This window comes from Panicum hallii, chromosome 3, assembly GCF_002211085.1.
Source record: "Panicum hallii strain FIL2 chromosome 3, PHallii_v3.1, whole genome shotgun sequence".
NCBI classification, from domain to species: Eukaryota; Viridiplantae; Streptophyta; class Magnoliopsida; order Poales; family Poaceae; genus Panicum; species Panicum hallii.
This window is the reverse complement of record NC_038044.1, coordinates 14223439-14243651: the sequence shown is the minus strand read 5'-3', so window position 1 is coordinate 14243651 and position 20213 is coordinate 14223439. Positions and strand designations below refer to the sequence as shown.

Here is a 20213-nt window from a genome sequence, read left to right as displayed (position 1 = left end):
CTTGAGCCGTTTTTGCTTGGGTAAATAGTAGGGTCGGTACTCCGTGGCCCATGCTAGCTACCACGGCTTTCCTGCGGCTGCAGCCTGCAGGACTGCGCTTGGAGCAGCCCATCCTTTGGTCAGCGGTCGAAGCAACTCCATCAGAAGTTCAGAACCGTGGGCCGTGGCTATGGTGAACGGCCAGCTTCCGGCGAGTCCGCCACGGCACGCAACCCCCCAGAACGCCAAAAACCTCCAACCGCCGGCGGCTCCTTCCCCGCGTCCAAAGCGAATCCACGGGCTCGCAACCGGAGCAATCCGACAGATAAACCCCACGCCGGGCGTCAGGAGGCCCCACCAGTCAGCGACCGAAAACCGCGGCGCCACGAGCCCACGGCGTGCGTGCGCTTCGCTCGCTGGACAGGCCGCAGCGGCCGGCACATGGGCGGCACGGGCAGTCGGGCGCCTCGGCTCCAAAGCGCATCTCCTTTCCCCCGGATGAGCCAGTGACAACCACTCCGCCGCCGCCGATCCCCGTCCCCGGCACGCCGAGAGATCCCCGCCGCATCGAGCGAGGATGCCTCGCCACGGCCACCACGACCCGGCCCCGCCCGCCTGCTGCTGCTGCGGATGCGGCTGCGGCTACAGCGGCGGCTGCGCGGGCGCGGCGCCGTGCTACTACCCCGCGCCCGTGCCGGCCCCGCCCAGCTCCGCCGCGTCCGACCACCTCCTCCACGCCATCGCCGCCCACCTCCTCCTCAGCTCCCCGGCGCCCGCCCAGCCACCGCCGCAGCCGCAGCCCCAGGCCCAGCCGGCGCCGCCGCCGCCTCCTCCCGCCGCGCACCACGCGACGAATCCCTATCCGTACCCCCACCCATACCAGCATCAGCACCGGTACCAGCAGCAGGAGGCCAAAACCCACGCCTACACCCACCCTCCGGCGCCGCCGCAGCCCAACCCATCCGGCGACCACGGCCACCTCCTGCTCCACTCGCTCCTGCGCCGGGTGGCCGCGCTCGAGTCCGCTCTCCCCCGCAGCTTCCCCGCCCCTCTCCCGGCGCGGCGGCCGCCCCACCCGAACCCTCGCCCGCGCCGCGGGGCCCGCTACCAGGAGGAGGTTGAGGAAGAGGAATCGGAATCAGAACCGGAACCGGAATCCCCGCCCTCGCCTCCGCTGCGGGGGCAGCCGCGGCGACCAGCGCGCGCGGGGCCGCCCTCCGCGGCGAGTGAGCGCGCGGCGCGGACGATCCAGGCGCACTTCCGCCGCTTCCTGGCGCGGCGCTCCCGGACGCTGCGCCAGCTCAAGGAGCTCGCCGTGCTGCGGTCCAAGGCCGCGGCGATCCGGGGGTCCCTCTCCGGCCGCCGCGGGTGCGCCGACCCTGCCGCCGTCTCCGAGGCGGCCATGGGCGTCCTCCTCAGGCTCGACGCGATCCAGGTGATGCGAGCCTCACCATGACCTCATTCGATTCGATCCGGATGCCGTCGGTGTGCTGGGTTTTGAATTGGGTTTTGGATCAGGGAGGGGACCCGATGATCCGCGAGGGGAAGCGCGCGGTGAGCCGGGAGCTTACCCGGATCTTGGAGTTCGTTGACAAGGTGCTGGTCAAAGAGCACGAGCAGGTGGCCATGGGTGATGCATTGGACACTGACGAGTACCATGAAGGCTGCAAGGCTGCGTATATGGCAGGACGCCCGTCCACGAGCAAGAAGAAGGTGAGTTTCTCTGGTAATGGCCAGGTTCACGAGCTCAATGGAAACACGGAGAACGGAAATGAGGTGGATGAGAGCTCTGAAAACTCGAGCTCTGCTGAGTCTGATGAGGTGAAGCCTAGCAAGAGAGGTGCTAATGGTAAGCCTGGGCTTGCTGCACCAATGCCCGTGCAAATGGAGTCGAGGAGGATTGCTGATGAGAGGAGATAACTTTCGATTTGCATCATGCTGTGCCATGCTTGGGTTTATAACCCTGTGGTTTGTCATCTCATTGCTGCATTTACACCGATGTTTCATGAGGGAAGATTGGATCTCTCAAAGGGTAGAGTCTGTACAACTGTGAACTTTAGAACTAGGGCAGTTGTATTGCTCAGATGACCTCTCTGTTAATTGCATTTTGTTGTAGGATTGTCTTACTGTACTAGTATCAACTTTTGGCCCTGAGAGTCAGAATTGTAGCTTGGATAATTTCGTTGAACTGAAACAATTAGGTCCTTGAATAATCCTGTGTTTCTGATCAACCATGCTCATTGTCATCCTGGATGGATGAATCACAGTGCCACCATATTCTGATGGTGTCCTTGCTGGTTGAAGAAGATCGCCCGACCGTGTTCTTGGGCCAATCCATGTTTATGACATGTGATTTCTATAGCTGTTTATCCAGAACTTGGAGCCATTGTTAATTGGATTAATTGGATTCATACCATTGCAAATACCTGAGTTCGAAGATCTACCGTTACAATTCAGCTATTTGAAGATATACCATTACAATTGTTTCTCTGCCCGAGATATGCCATTCTGTACGTCTTTGATGCTCTTGTCCCACGCGTAAGCTCTAGTATTTCCGTATGGACAAAAATACCCTCCGATACATCTCATCTCTCCATCTCATTGACATGCGAGCCCCACATGTCATCACCTTCATTTCTTGCCTAATCCATCTTCCCCAATGGATCGGCTGCAACTGCAACCACCACTTCATCGCATCCATCGTCCCCGCGCGCGCCGCCGGGAGCTCCGGCGTGGCCCCGCGTTTGTCCGCCGCCGTGGAGCTCCGGTCTGACCCTACGCTTGTCCGCCCCCGCCCCACGCATGCTGCCGTGGAGATGGAGCTCCGGCCTGGCTCCGCGTGTATCCGCTGCCACCCCGTGCGCACGGCGTCGTGGAGCTCCGGCCTCGCCCGCCGCCACCATGGCCCATGGAGAACTAGGCCAGCGGCGCCGTCCGCTACCTCTCCTCCTCTGCATCGAAGGTGTGGGATGCGTCGTTCCTCCGGCCGCAGAACCAGAGAGGGCAGCACCTGCTCACTAAACATGCGCGTCCTCGACGACATCGTGTGCCGCACTGCGATCCGTCCGGGCGACGCCGTCCTCGAGATCGGCCCTGGCAACCTCACCGCCGCGTGTGTCGTCGCAGTCGAGGTTCTAGCCAGTGGCGAGGTGCTGCTCTCGGTGTGCTGGGTAGCAGTAAAATGCTCAAGGGAGGCTATGGCCCTGCCGCAGCTGCTCTGCAGAAGCAGAATGAATGGGAGAAGACGAGATGTGGAGGGAAGGGTATTTCGGTCCATACCAAACTATGGTAGCTGGACAACGACCTGTTCGTGGACCCAGCAGCCTCCCGGATGTACAAAATGGTACATTTCATGTATACAAAATGGTACATTTCATGTATACGATGAATTGTAATGGCATGCCTCTAAATAGCCGGATTGTATAGCCGAATTGTAATGGTAGATCTTCGAAGTTGAGTATTTATAATGGTATGGATCCAATTAACCCTTGTAAATTTGTTATGTTTGAAGTATCCAGTTGTTCATTTCAAAAAAAAAAAGTATTCAGTTATCACAGGTTCCTTTCAACCTGCCTTAAATTTGTGCGGTTCTATTGAGTCAAATTAGTCTTATTAGATTCGACTCGTGAATTAGTTTAGAGATTTTGTAATTAGTTTTATAATTAGACTTTATTTAATACTTCTAAATGATAAAATTATTTTATTTAATACTTCTAAATGATAAAATTGTTTTGATGTGAAAGGGCTAAGTTTAGCCCGCCGAAACCAAACAACAAACAACCCCTAAGTTTGCTCATGCCATCCTGAACCATACCTCCTGTTTTGAACTTGTGAAGCGAATGAATAACTGTGATAATGGATCATATTTGCCTACAGGCTACAGCACTGGTAGGCTGTGATAGTGAACATTGATAAGCTTGAGTGCTGACTGCTGCTGATTTCTGAGCACGACCATTCTGCAGGGCTGGATCCGCACACGAATCCGAATACCGATTGCTCAACGCGTCCAGTTTAGATCCGCTAAGAAAACTAACAAGTTTTCTGTAACAGAGCTCAAGAAAAATACCTAGCTGAAGTTTCTAAACATAAACAGCACGTCTTTTACAGTCTTGTCAGTTAATCCTTGACAGTACGTCAGTACCAGTATGCAACCCAGATGAACAACTAGCGGTTGATTGGTGTGATTTATTTTGTTGCACCATGTTTGTACTGCGAAATCGTGAAGGTTCTACTTCTTTCTTTCTTTTTCCCACATAAGCTGGTGTTTATTAGATTTCGTGCATTTACATAAATACAGAAGTATGCACCAAACCAAATTCTAGGTTTTATCATGGGTAGCTGGGGTCAACAACGCCATTTACAAACTGAAATATCTAGTTACTGCTTTTTTCAGTTTTTCTTGAGGGTTTGCTCCAATACTCCTACTTTCAGTCTTTCACCCATAAAGAACAATTACGAGTGTTAAAACTTAAAAGCAAGGTAATTGATTTTAAATGGTGGAGGAAACAAAACTGGCTGCTGATATTTGGTGCTTACAAATATTTGGCTTGATTTATGGGCTAGTATACTCGTCTGCAGCTATTTTTCACGCCTACCATAATTCAGGTTCCTGGAATTGGAAAAATTCCAGGCACTCAAACATGGACAATTGTGAAATAGCTGTTCAGCAGATATCTTCCGCTGTCAAAGGCCATGGCTCCTCCTCTGACCTTAGAAGAAAAATGGCAGGAACGCCACCTGCGGCTGCGATGGCCGGTGGCAAGCGATCGGAGTATAGGATGGTGGCTGAAATGGAGGAGGCAGGCGGTTGAGGGACATCGAGCGCGAACAGGAGAAAACAAAAAAGAAATTGACGCTGGGAGTCAGGCAGGAGAGAAGGTGAGCAGGTGGTGGAACATGGCATCACGGCCGTCCATTGAGATCCTACGGCTGATGGAGCCGTCTGAGAAAACGCCTGAAATCAGGCATTCGTAATTTTTTTACATTCTTTTCATTTCGGCGCTTTTTTCCCCCACTTTCTCCAGCTTCTCATGCGCCTCCTGCCAGGGCTTTTAAAGCCCACCGCCCCCCTAATTTCGCCCACACGTCCCTCTCCCTCGTTCGCCTCCCCTCCCAAATTTCCAATCCCCCTCCTCTCCCCTCGCGCCTACTCGTCGAGTTGGCCCTCCAGCGTCCTCCCCAAGAACCAAGAAGCGGGCGGGCGGGCCTCCCGATCGGACAGGCGCACGCGGCCGCAGCCATGGTGCCGTCGTGGTGCCGGGGCCTTCGCCTCCTCTTCGTGGCGTCCCTGCTCGTCCTCTCCGTTGCCGCGCTGCACCCGCCGCCCGAGCCGTCCGCAGCCGACCCGCTGCTGGCCCGCATGTGCGACCCGCGCAGCGCGCACCCGGCGCCGGCCTCCTGGTGCCACGGCCTGCACCTCAGGCGCCGCGGCGGGGCCGTGGGGCATCATCGCCGCCACAACCACAACCACCACCACCGGCCTGAGCCGGTGCCGCTGCCTCCTCCGGGACGCGGCGGCGGGGAGGAGATCGACGTGCGCTACGGCGTCGCCAAGCGGCTCGTGCCGACGGGGCCCAACCCGCTGCACAACTGATGAGACGACGACGACGACGCGGCGCGGTCGGTTCGTGGTTTCTTGGACGCCGAGTTCCTGGCGCGGAAGGAGCAGCGCCATGCAAGCGCCGCCCGTCGGCCTCTCTTGTCCCTGCTTTCCGGCCCGGCGGAAAGGACTTACAATGGAGGCCCGATCGACGCCGGCGCCTGCATGACAATAACAGAGATACTGGATAGATAGGTGGTGGGTGTGCCATGTATAGGCTAGTTCTTCGTCGAATCGTCCTCCTCCCGATTCTTGACTTCTTGGCTCTTGCCGCTGCGCTGTTTCTTGCTGGGGTCCCCTTGTAGCTGTAGCCTTCTTGGCTTCCATTGTTCACCAGAAAACTGGAAGTGTTTTTTTTTCCCGCGGTGACGTCCGCAGAATTTGTCGTCTCGCTCGCCATGTCTTCTTCAATCCTCGCCGGGGCGCCGCCGGTCTCCGACGACACGAGTGCCCGAACGGCCGAACGCGCCATCCTTTTTTTACCTTCGCTTCGCCGCTTATCTGAACCCGGAGGCGACAGACGAGATGAGGTCACGCGCGTTACTCCTCCCCCGTGGTCGGCGTCGGCCGTCGGCATCGCCGCCGCGATGCAACGCCTCTGGGCAGTTAATGCGCCCTGGTTCTTCCTGTGACTGCAAAAGGAGGGAGGGACGCAGGGGTTTAATGGCGCCCCACGGCTTCGCCTTCCGCAATCAATTCGTGGCGTCGACGGGCGGACGCGACGCGACGCGCCTCCGTGCTCGCGGTCGCGGTCCCGGCGGCGGTAAAAACGCACGGCCGCGGCGTGGTAAACTCCGCGACTTCCGGTCGGGTCGTCGTAACGAACTTAACTGCCGTGGCAGCCTGACAGCGGCGTCAGTACTAAGCTCTGACGACGAGTGCAGAGTTCGAACTGATGGTGACAGGCTGACAGCCCTGCAGCGTCTCCCCCTCGCTGACGAGACGATCTCCCGTCCCGGTCCCCGCCGCGCTCTGTCCCCGCGCACGGCCGCGGTGAGTCGGTTGGGCGGCGCGGCGAGCGGCAAAGCCGGCGTGCGGCGGCGCCGCGCGAGCCGGCGATCGGATCTCGCAGCGAATTCCTGCGGAATCCAAGTCCGTGGCGCACGTCTGAACGGAAGGGGTGGGGCGGACGCTTCGACGTGTGAACTGTGAGCTTGGGATGCGTCGTTCATAATGAGTTTGCTGTTCGACGCCCTGACGCGTGAAAGAAACCTTGGCGTGCCGCGTGCGCCTGCCCATGGAAGCAGAGCAGCCCTGCTGCATTAACTGAAACAGAGTTGGATCGGATCAAGAGGTAACTCCTTGCCGATCGCCCGTGGGTAGACAGTGCCACAATCTTGTGCATTCTGCAGCCTGAATTATGAGCAGCACCAAATTCGCCACCCCGCGATCAAACATGGCAACGCATCACTCTGCTACAGCTGGTAAAATTTCATATGCAGTAAGGCTTTCTATTGCAAGAAGATAATGTACTCTTTCCTATGTTATAGCCTAATGGACCATTTTTTGTCCACTAACTACATACAGATTTGACAGTGTAAACCATGCTCCAAGCACGAGCTACAGCAACTGTGTTTTCTTACAAAACTATGCACAATCCACCAGCTTTCTCCGCATCACCTCTTCCTCCCGGAGACGGTCTTCTTGACAGCACCAACCGAAACCAAGAACTCGTCCAGCGAGGAAAGCGTCTTCATGTCGTCAGGAGGGAAGTAGCTGGCCGCCTTCCCCATGAACGAGGCAAAGAGCAGGGAGAGGCCAGGCACCGCGGCGGGGCGATCAGGGAGCAGCTCGTCAAGGAAGGCGAAGGCGGCCAGGAAGTCTGATCGGCTCGCGTTGATTGGGGCTGAAAAATGGCAAGGGATTATCCGTCGGAATGGCCAGTCGGCAGCGATCCTGTCGACCCAGTCCCTCACCTGTGGATTGAGGCAAATGACCTTCATTAGCTTGAATGGCTACTATTTGCAGTGCTAGCTTGTAGTGTTGACATTGCCTTATCTAGGGTTGGATGCAAATGCTGGAAAATTAGTGATCTAGCACCAATCATATATGATTGTGTTCTAAACTTGAGTGTGGATTGATGTACAATTTTAGAAACATCAGAAAGAATATAGTATCTCGAACATTCAGTTCTGTAAATTAGAATACCACATGGAAAAGAATGCCTATATTTCAAATGTTAACTATAAACTGAATATAGTTAAAGTTGAATAAGATATAAGTTATAAATTTCCCAGTTACTGAAAAGATGAATGCTGCTGAGTGCTGACAGTTTGTGTCAGTGAGCATGAGCACATAGCAACAGCTAATGAGTTGAAGATTTGACAATTAATTTGCTAATAGGCAGGCCTACTGAAAGACAGTGAGCATGAACACATTTCTGATCCCTAGGACCGGGGATACTTCGGGTGCAAATGGCATATTTGGTGCAAAGATGCAAACATTAAACGCTGGTATTGTGAGGAGATAAACGGTTGAGAAACCATAAGCGCAAGAGTGACCTCCAGTAACTCAGTAAGGTATCAACAGTGATGTGTGATGCTAGATTTCCAATTGCCACAAGAAACTTACCTTCTCTGGAACTTTGCTGAAAACGAGTGTCTTGACAATTGGTGAGACAATCAATTTTTGTGACATTTGAGCAAAACTTGCATTTGGCTCAAGAAGATTTGAGGGGCCAAGAAACAGTATTTGAAGCACCATCCTCTCCCATCCTTTTGTATAATAAATAAAGCTTGTATCAGTATTTTTGATGTGGTACATGACTTTTTACTATTCAACATATCATTATGCTGTCCTTTTTCCACAAAACATTGAACTTTGACAAGAAAATAAATATGTAAAGAACATTCATTTCTGTTGTCTAGAATCTTGAATCAATACATAGAAAATATTGCATACTCACTAGTCTAACCAGCTGGAACATGGTTACACCAAAACTTCAGAGAGAATGAAGTTACCAAGGGAGGTCAAAAAAATTGTTGTAAGGCTCTTCATCAGCGACATAAAAAACCATCAATTGCAAATTAGGCCTGTCTACAGGGTAATTTCTTTTGGTAATAACGATCAACTAGTTGAATTATGTGAACATGGACAGGCATCTGTTCCTAGTACATTGAAAACTACTCCTATAAACTATAATATGGGACGACTTAGCAGATGATGACCAAAACTAGTCTTAAAGGGACGTGATACTACTAAACTACTGTGGTTAAAATATGAGAATTACATTTCACTAATTTCAACTGTTTTTTTTCTTTTTAAAGCGGCATCTGTTTTGTTTTCTTGTGTATCAATGTAGTACAAAGTAAGGTTTGACTGTCCTAGTTACCTTTCTGACGGTTCAGTGTATTGTCCACAACTGGTTCATCTGGAACCTCTTTCCCTTTGCTCAATAGCTTCACTGCCAATCCGTTCTTGGCCGAAGCTAACAATGATTCTTTGCTGATACACTCCGGAGGCTGTCGAGGAACAAAGATGACAGCATCCGTCACCAGCAATGTCTTCGAAGGCTTATGGTAGAAAGCCACCTCCACATATGGTCCGATCCCTGAAAGCATCGATACATTCAATCTTTCAGACAGAAATGCATACAGCAATGAACGAAGACAATGCTGAACATTTGCAGGGTCAATACCAACTTCCGGCGAGCTGAGAACCTTCTGCTCGATCTCGGCGGCCCACGGGGTGGCGTCGTCCTCGTCCTTGAGGGGCTTGGCCCGGAAGATGCCGAAGAACTCGAGCGGCAGGTTGATCGGCCAGCTCCACTGCCTGGGCGCCACCCATACCTGCGCCTTGGGGAACTTCCTGGAGAAGGGCCCGACGAAGATCTTGTGCTCGTACGCGAAGGTCGGCAGCACGATGTGCTCCACCGGCGCGTCCAGCTCCTTGAGCAGCTGCAACCCAATCGCGACCACGTTAGCGGCGTACCGGGGGGAACTCACCGCACCGAGCAGGTAGGTAGCGTGCTGCGTGCGCACCTGGATGCACTCCTTGGTGGGCGCGATGGGCGCGTGCACCCAGAGCCCGCCGGACTTGAGCCTGATGACTGTCATGCGGATGTTGGTGGAGACGCTGCTGAAGCCCAGCGCCTGCTCCTGCTCGAACAGCCATATGCTGCCCTTCACCGCCTGATCCATCCATCCACCCACAACGGCCGGCGCGCACCAATGAAGGGAGATACTAATCGTGAGGAAACTCGCCGGCGTCCGGTCGTCGTCTCGGAGCAAAAAGAAAAAAAAAGGCGAAGCTGCCTTCGGGCGAGAGACGGGAGGTTACCTCGGTGCGGATGGTGCGGCGGTTGAGGAAGGGGCCGAGCGGGAAGGGGAACCCGGTGAAGTTGAAGTAGAACCGCTCGGAGCCGCCGGCCTCCGCCTCCGCCCCGGCCGAGGCCGACACGGCGAGCCGCGGCCTGCGGGAGCGGAGCGGCGGGGCGTTGACGTGGTCGGGCGCGCCGCCGAGAGCCCGGCGCGGCGCCAGGCGGAGCGGCCGCGGGGTGGAGCTGGAGGCCACGGCTGCGGCTGCCATTGCTGCTGTTCCCGGTTCCGAAGCCTGCGGCTGGGGGGGCGTCTCGGGGCCCCGGCGGTTACAGCGCGCTGGATTTGCAGGCGGGGGGTCCGAACTGATGGCTGGATGGGGCGACACGCGGAGGCGGCGGGTGGCTGGGAGGCGCTGGTGGCCGCAACGGATGGATGGTTCCCTGGAATTTGGGGAGCTCGCTCGGGTTTCTAGCGCCGTCTCACACTCTCGGTCGGGTACTCGGATGGGCCCTGGCCGTGCTCGTTGCCGCGAGCCACCTTTCCGGCTCGAAGATTTCACGGGAGGCCAGTTTGTTCATGGGCATAGCAATGCCCTTGACACGCGTATCGTGCAGTAAGATAAGATGGATGGTCTTCGAGGCAAAGCCCGCGAGAACTTGTGGCCCGTCGACGGCGAGTCGACGCCGCGGATGCGATGCGATCGCCGGAGCGGTGAAGATGAGTTCGAACGCCAGCAAGATTTATATTAGGTCCTTCCACCTCTGACCCTCGACCTTGACCCCGTCGGTGACGATGGATATGGATTTGAGCTTGGAGCCCTAACAGCTACGTTCACCAGCGAGAGAGTATGAATAGACCTGAAATCTAACAAACATGCATCTAAAGGAGCAACTGTTAAAAACAAGTACGCACCGTTTTATCTAGGATCTGCACCTCCCGCCTCTTCCCATTCAGAACGGCGAGATACCAATGATCTCCACGTCGGCATGTCGGAAGGAAGACCTTCAAGTTTGACGCAACCCAACCATGATTAGTCAGATCCATATACCACCGTTAAATCCATAGGCGGCTACATACCATATACGAAAGATTATAGATTATTATTAGTAGAGAAGAATACATTACCACATATATCACTCTTCAGATACAAAGCAGCCCTCTTTTGTATCGACTTTTTCGTTCTGCTATCCTCCAGGTGGTACTTTTCTTCCATCTCTTCCTTTTTTTTTTCAACCCGTACATTTTCAGGATTTCTGCGACGAAAGGATTTTCCAATACAACAGAACCATCCGTACGTCCTGTATGCTTCAGATGCTCTTGCTCGTTCAACAGCAAAAGTTACGTATCGTTCATAAAAATCACCTACACCGAACATACGTATGGACAGAAGATCCGATCATGCAACCTACCGAGTCGTTCAGCGTATGGAACAGACAATCCGTTTACATTCTGCCAGCGTATGGAACATACTTTTTTGATGCCGGCTGGATCGGAGGAGCTTATTTCCCGCCGGGGCGTGCAAACGTAATCGTCAGGATATGATTTGGGGCTAAAAAAGCCGAGTTGAATACGACATACTACCCGATGTTCTGAACCCTGCCCATTTAGGCTTTGACACGATTCACAACGGCACCCGGACCCACGGCCGGATGCGGGGTTGGCGAACGTCCAAACGGGCGGCCGGATGCGGTCCCACGACGGGGTACTTCCTCGCACGTTCTGCGGGAACGGTTCGATTTCACCGCCGACTTCGTTGTCTACCTGCAGCGCATGTTCATGCTGAGAGCTTGCCATGGGCATTCTTTTTTTTTTTTATCGGAGGACATCCCACGAAGAGAGAAATTTAATAACGTATCAAAAGTTTTATTTAGAAGCTTTGGAAAATTATAAAACTCGATATACGTGTAATTGACATGGTGCGTAACGTGCACGTAAAACTTCAGCTCCAAACTCAACTTCCACTAAAAGATACAAAGTTAACAAATCATGAACAAAAACAAATGAAAAGGACAAAACAGTTAATTTGTTCTTTTCCCATGATTTATTAATATTATATATTTTAAATGAAATTGGATTTAAGATTGAAATTTTGTTTAGATATTTCTCATCGTATCAGCTACTCGTTCGTCAAATATCATACTTTTTTTTAAAACTTCTAAATACGATTTTTTTCACGGTGGAACATCCGGTCGATGGAAAAAAATGATTTTTCCTTGAAAGCTTAGGAAGGAATGTGAATGGTTACTGCGCAGAGATAACATGCCTGAATGACTGGCTGGATTAACGGGATTTTCTGCAGGAAGGAAACGACGAATTGGTGTTTTGAGTTTTCGACAGCGGTGAGAGTGACTTGTGATTGAGACGGATGAAGTGATGATGTTGGCTGTCGGTAATCATCACCCATAAACTCTGACATCGCAGTTTTATTAGAGATCGAATTAGAGAGCTGTTCGGTGCCGGACCTCTAAAGTTTAGATGTTTCAGATTTTAGAGGGGTGAAACGAACACACCCTACTTTGAGCTTCAACGGCGTTCAACTAGCTAGTGTACTGCTTTCAAGGTTACTTTCACGTGATCTTTCATCTGTCGAAGATCAGAGCAGTGCTGCAATACTTTCCCCGATGATGTTCGGCTTGCAAGGCCGTCTGGAAGGACGCCCTCGACTGGTCCAGTCTTCTGGAACCAGACGCCGGGGCCGGGCTGATCATGTGAGGACAGCTTTCGTGGTTTCTACTTTCTAGAAGGGAGCACATAGCCAGCGGGTGGTGTCAGAACCTTTGATGTAATGACGTGGTGAGCCGCGTCGCCGGCGTTCCAAAAACAGAGACTGGTAGGGGAACCTTTGACGAGGCAGACGCCAGACGTGATGAGCAGGCCACGCCCGCGCGGGAGAATAGAGTAGAGAAAGGGGCCGCGCCCGCCGCCGCGTGTCTCTTTCCCGCCTGACCGGCGCGCTCCAGTTCCGCTCCCCGCTGTCGGCTCCGCTGGCCGCCCGCGGCTCTAGCGGCGTCCCCGCCGCCTCGCCCCACCGTCGCGCCGCCGCCTGCCACCGTACCGACCGCTGCCCCCCCTCAAACCTTCTATGACTGTCGGCGGATGTCGCCGAACCAGCCGCCGCCCCCCCCATAACCCGAACCTCCCCCAAATCGCCGGCGATAACCGCCCGCTCCTCCGCCGCGTTCCGCCACCGCCTTCGGCCGCCGCACCACCGCCTCCATCGCGATTGCTGATGCTGGAGCTGAAGCGACTCATGTGTAGACAACAGCAGGAGCCGCGGCGGCGCCACAAAGTCCGATCCCGTAGTAAGCTGCCGCCTCTTTTTAGCTCCCCTCGCTACTCCTCTCCGAGATCCCGTTCCATGTATGCTCATGTTCTTGCTTTAATATCTTTTTTTTAACCCGAATATCTTTTCTTCTGTGAGTTCTTTTATTTTGTGAAAAAATTGTCTTGAGTTAATATCTGTATTATCAATAGGATACTATGGTGTGACACTGTGACCAACTGATCATGCGTGGTGTTTTGCAGATGGGTCGATTGCAATGTCTAAACCAAGGAAGGATAACTCTCAGCGTAGGAAAAGAATAAGATTTTCGGGACCGAACCTCCCAGAGGTACGTTGTATACAAGTAAAACATCACTATGGTTGATCTAACTGCACAATATGGGAACAGTGTTCCTGTACTCTACCTTGTTAATTTTAGTCCTAATAATCGAGGTGAATTTAGTTACATGACAATTGACAACCCTATATAACACTACCTTGACTCTTTAAGATATGATGTTCAAGACTACTAATCTAGTTCCAATTAACTAAATTTTTTGTCCTACACGTCATAATTAAGAACAGGAGTAGAAGAGTTTTAAAAGATATATACTGCCTTGAAAAAAATAAAAGGAAATTTAGATAGCCAAATTTCATCCTGCCATCACTCTGCTTTGTAATTCCTGTCTCACATGATAAATAGCTGGTTTCTGATGTCTAGCTTTTTCTTTTCAAAGTATTAGCCCTGGTGGTTCTACCCCATGCCTTTTTGGATCATTTGGATGAAGCTTCAAACAAATGCAATTTTGGTAGTGCCTAGTTCATTAAACGCAAAACTAAAGACATCAATGAGAAACTCAAAATCTACTTTAGAATAATTGTTTTTGCATTTATGTGATCATGACGGCTCATTATGTGCTCTGTTTGCCATGTCGAGCTAGCTGCATGGTCCGTGGGTGTAGGATAAGACATCTTTCCATTTATGATTGCTTGGGTGAATAGTGCAATCCATTAACCCATACAAAATTACCAATATAATCCTGTTATACAGAAGAGAGATCTTCTTTAGAGTAAGAGAAGATCCATCTCGTATCTTCACACTGATATGTTAATCAGTCATAAAATGGGTTGGTCTTTCGTGGTAATCCTTGTTACAATGGTCCTATGTGTCACCTCTCATCTGTGACGAGTGCCATCTGTAAAGCAAGCTTGTTTGTGCAAGCATGCACAATTGCATAGAGCACTTGTGGTAGAAAGTTATTCCATATGGCCCTATGTTCTCTTATAACTATCCACATGCTTGTGCAGGACATCGGGTGTCATATACATTCCCTAATACCAATGCGAGATTCTGCCCGTGTTGCTTGTGTATCTCGCACATTTCAAAATGCATGGTTACAACATCCCAACCTCATCCTCACTAGGGAAACTTTGGGCTTCACGTTTGCAAATGGTGATATAACAAGGTCGTTCACTAGTATAGTTGACCAGATTCTGAAAAAACACTCAGGAAATGGCATGACGACACTCGAGCTTGACATATCTGATTGTCATGATCTCAACCCTTGTTATCTCAACGACTGGCTTCAGATTGGTATCACACCAGGAATTGAAAATGTCAACCTTATGTTACCTCCGGAATTTAAGCTTCCCGTGCTCACTTTTGTTTGGTGGGAATGGAAGCTCGATTCGTCAACTTCACCTCACCCACTGTGCCTTCCATTCCACGGGTGGCATTGGTTGCTTGATGTAGGAACAGATGACTCGGTCCATTCAGTTGGATCATGGAGATATCCTCTCCACTAGAGTAGCGCTCACGCTCCTGTATTCACGAGCACGTTAGCGTTAGTTTAGGTCTTTCTGCTGCCTTTCTGTTGCCTCACAACACTCATGTAGATGTGTATAAATATGTGTAAATGAGATGAGTTCAGTGCGTTGCACAAAATCATTCTCCTTCACTTGAGAAGCCTAACAAAACTGCATTTGCATGACGTTTGTGCCACGGGGGATGAGTTTGCATGCCTTCTCTCCAATGCTCCTGCTTTGATGCAGTTGGAACTTGCATATTGCAATGAGATAATCTGCCTGAAGACACCATGCATGCTGGAGCAATTCAGCTGCTTGACTGTGTCTGGATGCAGTATGCTGCAAATAATAGAGAGCAAAGCACCAAATCTCTCCACCACCAACTTTGAAGGTAACCTAGTACAACTCTCATTGGGACAACCATTGAACGCGACGAGCCTAGATCTGCAATGTTCGGATGAACCAACTTTCTGTGTTACGCTATTACCAAGCTTCCATATGTTGTGCCAAATCTCGAAACTCTTTCCTTATCTTCAGATAGCGAGGTATAATCTGAAACTGTATCGTTAGTTACCGGAGTGCTGGCTTTTGTCAGTAGTCATTCACTCATTTCCTGAGTTGTAATTCATACAAGATATCTTTTTTTGGAGATGGTTACTACACCAATGGTAGCTTCTAAGTTCGTCCACCTAAAGCACTTACAAATTTGTCTTGGTGGAGGTCTTTCTGAAGGATATGATTTTTTGCCTTTGGATTCTTTTCTTGACGCTTCCCCTGTTTTGGAAGCTTTTGTCTTGGGTGTAAGTCACAACTTTACTATAGATGTCTAGCATCTGTGGTGTACCAATCTTTTAAGTGACGTTAGTTTTGATTCTTTGCAGGTATATCAGTCTGAGATGAATTTTGATTCAGTTTTTGGAAACACCACACAAGCATCACAGCCTCAAGGATTTGATGATCTTTGGCTTCTGCTCCGCAAGGAGCATCGTTGAGATAACATGTCATATTCTCGAGAGTGCAACAAACCTAGAATCTGTTACCTTGGACTGTGTATTTGATGAGGATGATGAAGAAAATACTGGTAGGTGTTCCGTAACTTCTGACCACAAACCCGGTGACTGCTTCCCTCTAAATAATGAGATGATCTTGGAAGCCAATAAAGGGATCATGGCAATCGACAGATACATAGCTTCGAAAGTTCCCTCGGTTGTAAAGCTGGATGTTCGGGGGCCTTGCAGCCGGTGCCATTCAATTTTTTGGAGCTGTAATGGACGATAAATTCCTCAAAAGTAAGTCATAATCTACATGAAAACAGATGTGCTTTTGGCAAAGAAAAGATTGCAGGTGTTTTTCTAGATGAAAAATGCAGATGCATGATAGAAGAACATTAGTTTGCAAGTTGTAATCGAGGGCTTGGATACATTTTCCAGAAAATAGAAATTCTGTTCCGGCCTTCCCGACTTGCAAAGCAAAAAGCCCGCAAAAAAAACCCCGTAATTAATGCCGATGCTTTTTATGCACAAGAAATTTCAGGTTTTCTGCAAATCTGAAGGTATGAAATTTCAGGTTTTCGTGCATACGCAGCTTTCTGGAAATCTTAAGTTCTGAAAATTCAGGGTCTAAGTTCTGAAATCTGAACAACCATCCCTTTCTACTTACTTTCTAATTGGGCTGCTTTTGGTTACTACACACATGCATACCAGGAAATTTGTTCAGCAATAAAGTTGATGATCATTGTTTTTGGTTTCTCATTGACCAAGCATTAGCATTTTCTTGGTGATCATTTTTTTTTTGGTTTCTCATTGACCAAGCATTAGCATTTTCTGAAGAGTTTCGGACTTTGATCAAGGCTTCAGTAACAGTTCCAAACAAATGGCAACAGGCATGATCAGGATGATGCAGAGATTTATGTAATTCAGCATGTTACGGACACAGCATGGAGTACTAATGATAACAAAAGGAAACGAGCCAAGTCGGCTACATGCACTCGGTTTTCTCCGTACCACTGTACTCCTAGATGCCCAAAGCGAAATTCACCACCAAACTGAAGCTCAACTACATTGAAAACGCCGAAATCGAGGTCGCCCAAGCCAAACTGAACGAGCCATCAGACTTTGCGATCTAGGCAGATCAAATAATCATGAAGTCTCTTCTGGAGACACCGGTGTCCAGCACCGTCTCCACAGCCACCTGCCTCACAGTGTGGAGGTATCCAAGCAGTGCCTCGGTGGGGTGGCGCTCCGTGAGCACACAGCCCCTGTACGACTCGCTGGACATTGGAGCTGGGGCCCCCGAGACGGTGATGCCGGAGCGCCGTTCCCAAGTCGAGGAGGCGGTTGAAGAGCTGCTGGACCGTGGGGCTGAAGTCGCGCCTGGGCTGTCGCCGCTGACAACCCAAGCAGCGAGGTCGACGATGGCCGGGGGCGGGAAGAGAGCCTGCGCGCGGAGACCGGTTCCCGCCTCGAGCATCCGGTCGGTCAGCTCCACGACTCTGTTGTCGCTGTAGAGGAGGTTGGTGGCGCCGGCTGTGGTGCGCACCTCGGCGACGCGGACGATGTAGTGTCGAGCACCTGGTGGGCGATGTGAAGGAGTGCAGGGGAAGGCCCTTGCATCTGCCCTGTTTCTGTTCCCGCCTGGAGCATTGCTTCGGCGAGGCGGCGGGCGGAGGAGAACTTGAGGGAGTCATCGGTGGAGTGGACGCGGTCGTCGGGAACGAGCTCGATGCTGTCGAGGGGGCCGACCACCGCGTCGTTGTTGGGGACCATGGCGCGCGGCGACAAGGCGTTGGTGGCGATGACGCCCTCGTCACGGGCGACATCGCTGGCGGCGGTAGCGCGCGCGACCGGCTCGGCGTCGTCGGCGAAGAGGCGGGGGTCGGCGGGGACTGGGTCGCGGCCAGCGGGGCCGAACTCGTCGGTGGCGAGGCCGCGGGTGGAGGAGTCGATGACCAGGCCGCACGCGGAGGAGATGTCGTCGGAGGCGAAGCGGCGCGCGGAGACGGCGTCGTTGGAGGGGTCGAGGCTGCGCGCGGACGCCGCGGCCTTGACGGTGTTGTCGGTGGTAAGGCCGCGCGCGGAGAGCACGACGTCGACGGAGTCCTCGGTGGAGGAGAGGTCCGGGTCGTTGGAGGGCCCCTCGTTGCGGATGGCCTGTCGTGCTGCTGCCGCCTCCATCTCCATGTACGCGATGGCCTCGTCGAGGAGCGCTGCGGATGCTCCGATCATGTTCTCGACGTGGGCGAAGGCGTCGAGGCGCCGCATCCCAGTCACCTTCCAGCCCCTCTCCTCCTTCTGGTGGCGGAGAAGGCTCTGGATCGAGCTCGCCTCCCGGAGGCCGAAGATATGGAGAGATAATTGGTTCTGCCGTGAACCCTCTCTAAGGCCACTAGGGAAGAAGAATCTCTCCAGACTTAAGTGGGTTTCTGAATTGTTGGATCAGCGAACATGTTCATGGGATATGGATCTCATTAAACATATTTTCTACCCGATCGATGCCGACATAATTGCTAAGATGAAGAAACCACAGGGTAGTGTGGATGACTATGTTGCATGGCATTATGAAAAATCAGGTATTTATATTATAGCGTGAGAAGTGCTTACATGATTGGGTTTAATCTGAAATTTGGATTGGCCGAGCAATCTACTAGCAGCAGACCTGATGGTTCATCAACGGCATGGAGATGTATTTGGAGATCAAAAGTGCCACCGAGAGTTAAGCATTTTGCTTGGAGAGCTGCGTTGGCCTCGCTCGCGACAAAGAAGAACAAGGAAGCCAGGCACTTGGAGGCGAGTGGGCGGTGTACCATCTATGGATTAGCTGATGAAACGGAACACCATGCATTGATCTCCTGTACGATGGCAGTTGCGTTAAGATCAGCCATGCGTGAAATCTGGCCATTGTCGGATGAGCTACAGTTCCAGGATGACGGTGATAATTGGTTACTAAGACTGCTGCAAAGTGCTACAGATGTTCAAAGGGATCTCTTATTGCTATTGTTTTGGAAGACCCGGGCGAATAGAAATCAGCTGGTTCATGAACAAATGAGAGTATCCATAGAAGGGTCGCGGTATTTCCTAGATCAATACCATGTCACTTTAACTGACATGGGGAAAACTAATGTGAAGGCTAATGGGAAGGAGCCAGTTCTAGACCGGTTTGCATGTCATGACCCAAAGAAGAAGATTTCAGATAAAAGGGTAAGGTTAAAGTAAATGTTGATGCAGCATTCAAGGTGGAATCGGGGAAGCTGCAGCCGGTATCATTGCTCGGGATGAGAGAGGACAGGTTTTGTTTTCCTCTGAAAGGGTTCTGTTTGGATGCGCTAATGCGGAAGAAGCAGAGTTGTTGGCGTGAAAAGAGGGTGTACAGCTGGCGCTTCAATGGATTCCGGATTCGGTTATCTTGGAGTCTGATTGCTTATCTATTGTGAACTCGCTTAAATCCAACCAAGAGGACAGGTCGGTGTTGGCAGAACTGAAGAGGGAAGTCAAATTGCTCCTGGGAGAGGTTTTCGAGATTACTCATTGTGATAGATCTCAGAATAGGGTAGCACATTATCTTGCTCGTCATGCATGTAATGAGGGTTCATGTATTGTGGGGTTAAAACACATCCCTCCTCATGTTAAACATCATTACGATGCTGATTATAACCCTATCCTGAGTTAATCTTTGTATTTGCCAATGCGGTATGCTAAACATTGAATGGAACGGAAGACTAGGCAAAAGCGGTTTCTATAGTTGTAAAGTGTAAAATTCAAAAAACAGCAGGTTCTTTCACAATACGATCGCAAAACTATAGATTTAAGCTTCTATTTCATAAAAGTACAGATTTTGTGCCTATTTTATAGTAAAACTATAGATTTTAGCCATCTTCTTATCACTGACAAGTGGGCCTTAGACATCTAAATTACTCCATTCATTTCCAAAATATTGTCACCGTTAACTTTCGCTACGTTTGATCATTCGTCTTATTCAAAAAAATTTAAAAATTATCATATATTATGTTATGATTTGTTTTATCACTAATGAAAATTGAAGTATGACTTATAATATTACATATTGGAACTAATATTTTGAGTAAAACGAATGGTCAAACATAATGGAAAAAGTCAAGGCGACAATAATTTGGAAACAGAGGGAGTATGTAATTTTGTGATACAAGTCAACACAAAATATGTAGTTTAGAGTGATAAAACCAGTGCAAAACCTGTGGTTTTATATTTTTTTAAAGAAAGACCCTGCTATTTCATTATAGAAGGAATAAAACAGGTTACAAAATAATGTTGTCCCGGATGAAACCAGCATCTCC

The 20213-nt window shown here is 50.8% G+C and overlaps 4 protein-coding genes across 7 annotated transcripts; 3 read left to right on the top strand and 1 right to left on the bottom strand.

The window, feature by feature from the left end:
- Positions 1-335: 335 nt before the first annotated feature.
- On the top strand, positions 336-2167 carry LOC112884159 (atherin-like). Its single transcript, XM_025949513.1, has 2 exons — positions 336-1414; positions 1498-2167. The coding sequence occupies exons 1-2, from the start codon at positions 557-559 to the stop codon at positions 1897-1899; spliced, it is 1260 nt and encodes a 419-aa protein (XP_025805298.1). The 5' UTR covers positions 336-556; the 3' UTR covers positions 1900-2167.
- Positions 2168-5075: 2908 nt separating this feature from the next.
- Positions 5076-5971, top strand: LOC112887314. Its single transcript, XM_025953455.1, has one exon. It carries the CDS (start codon positions 5219-5221, stop codon positions 5570-5572), a length of 354 nt encoding a protein of 117 aa, XP_025809240.1. The 5' UTR covers positions 5076-5218; the 3' UTR covers positions 5573-5971.
- Positions 5972-7004: 1033 nt separating this feature from the next.
- On the bottom strand, positions 7005-10186 carry LOC112883865. Of its 2 annotated transcripts, none has more exons than XM_025949120.1 (6): positions 9858-10186; positions 9559-9736; positions 9216-9474; positions 8910-9128; positions 8150-8292; positions 7005-7494 (listed from the first exon to the last, which is right to left on the bottom strand). In XM_025949120.1, the coding sequence occupies exons 1-6, from the start codon at positions 10103-10105 to the stop codon at positions 7195-7197; spliced, it is 1347 nt and encodes a 448-aa protein (XP_025804905.1). In that variant the 5' UTR covers positions 10106-10186; the 3' UTR covers positions 7005-7194. The 2 variants fall into 2 exon arrangements, with proteins under 2 accessions (XP_025804905.1, XP_025804906.1); XM_025949121.1 differs by having other exon boundaries at positions 9559-9708; positions 9857-10184.
- Positions 10187-12698: 2512 nt separating this feature from the next.
- On the top strand, positions 12699-16359 carry LOC112887260. 3 transcript variants are annotated; one of them, XR_003227541.1, is made up of 3 exons: positions 12699-13197; positions 13363-13448; positions 15787-16359. XR_003227541.1 is itself a non-coding variant. In XM_025953391.1 (3 exons), exons 1-3 carry the CDS (start codon positions 12920-12922, stop codon positions 15895-15897), a joined length of 417 nt encoding a protein of 138 aa, XP_025809176.1. In that variant the 5' UTR covers positions 12699-12919; the 3' UTR covers positions 15898-16359. The 3 variants fall into 3 exon arrangements, 2 of the variants coding, with proteins under 2 accessions (XP_025809176.1, XP_025809175.1); XM_025953391.1 differs by having other exon boundaries at positions 12699-13139; XM_025953390.1 differs by lacking the exon at positions 15787-16359 and adding an exon at positions 14408-15057 and having other exon boundaries at positions 12699-13139.
- Positions 16360-20213: the final 3854 nt, after the last annotated feature.

Bases quoted from the DNA above. Each gene is read 5' to 3' on its own strand.
- LOC112884159 (XM_025949513.1), top strand. From the start codon at position 557: ATGCCTCGCCACGGCCACCACGACCCGGCCCCGCCCGCCTGCTGCTGC. The intron at 1,415-1,497 runs GTGATGCGAGCC...GTTTTGGATCAG, and splicing joins TCAGGCTCGACGCGATCCAG to GGAGGGGACCCGATGATCCG.
- LOC112887314 (XM_025953455.1), top strand. From the start codon at position 5,219: ATGGTGCCGTCGTGGTGCCGGGGCCTTCGCCTCCTCTTCGTGGCGTCC.
- LOC112883865 (XM_025949120.1), bottom strand. From the start codon at position 10,105: ATGGCAGCCGCAGCCGTGGCCTCCAGCTCCACCCCGCGGCCGCTCCGC. The intron at 9,475-9,558 runs GTGCGCACGCAG...ATTGGGTTGCAG, and splicing joins CCACCAAGGAGTGCATCCAG to CTGCTCAAGGAGCTGGACGC. The intron at 8,293-8,909 runs GTAACTAGGACA...ATTATACAAAAG, and splicing joins TACACTGAACCGTCAGAAAG to GATGGGAGAGGATGGTGCTT.
- LOC112887260 (XM_025953390.1), top strand. From the start codon at position 12,920: ATGACTGTCGGCGGATGTCGCCGAACCAGCCGCCGCCCCCCCCATAAC. The intron at 13,140-13,362 runs GTAAGCTGCCGC...GGTGTTTTGCAG, and splicing joins CCACAAAGTCCGATCCCGTA to ATGGGTCGATTGCAATGTCT. The intron at 13,449-14,407 runs GTACGTTGTATA...ATGCTTGTGCAG, and splicing joins CGGGACCGAACCTCCCAGAG to GACATCGGGTGTCATATACA.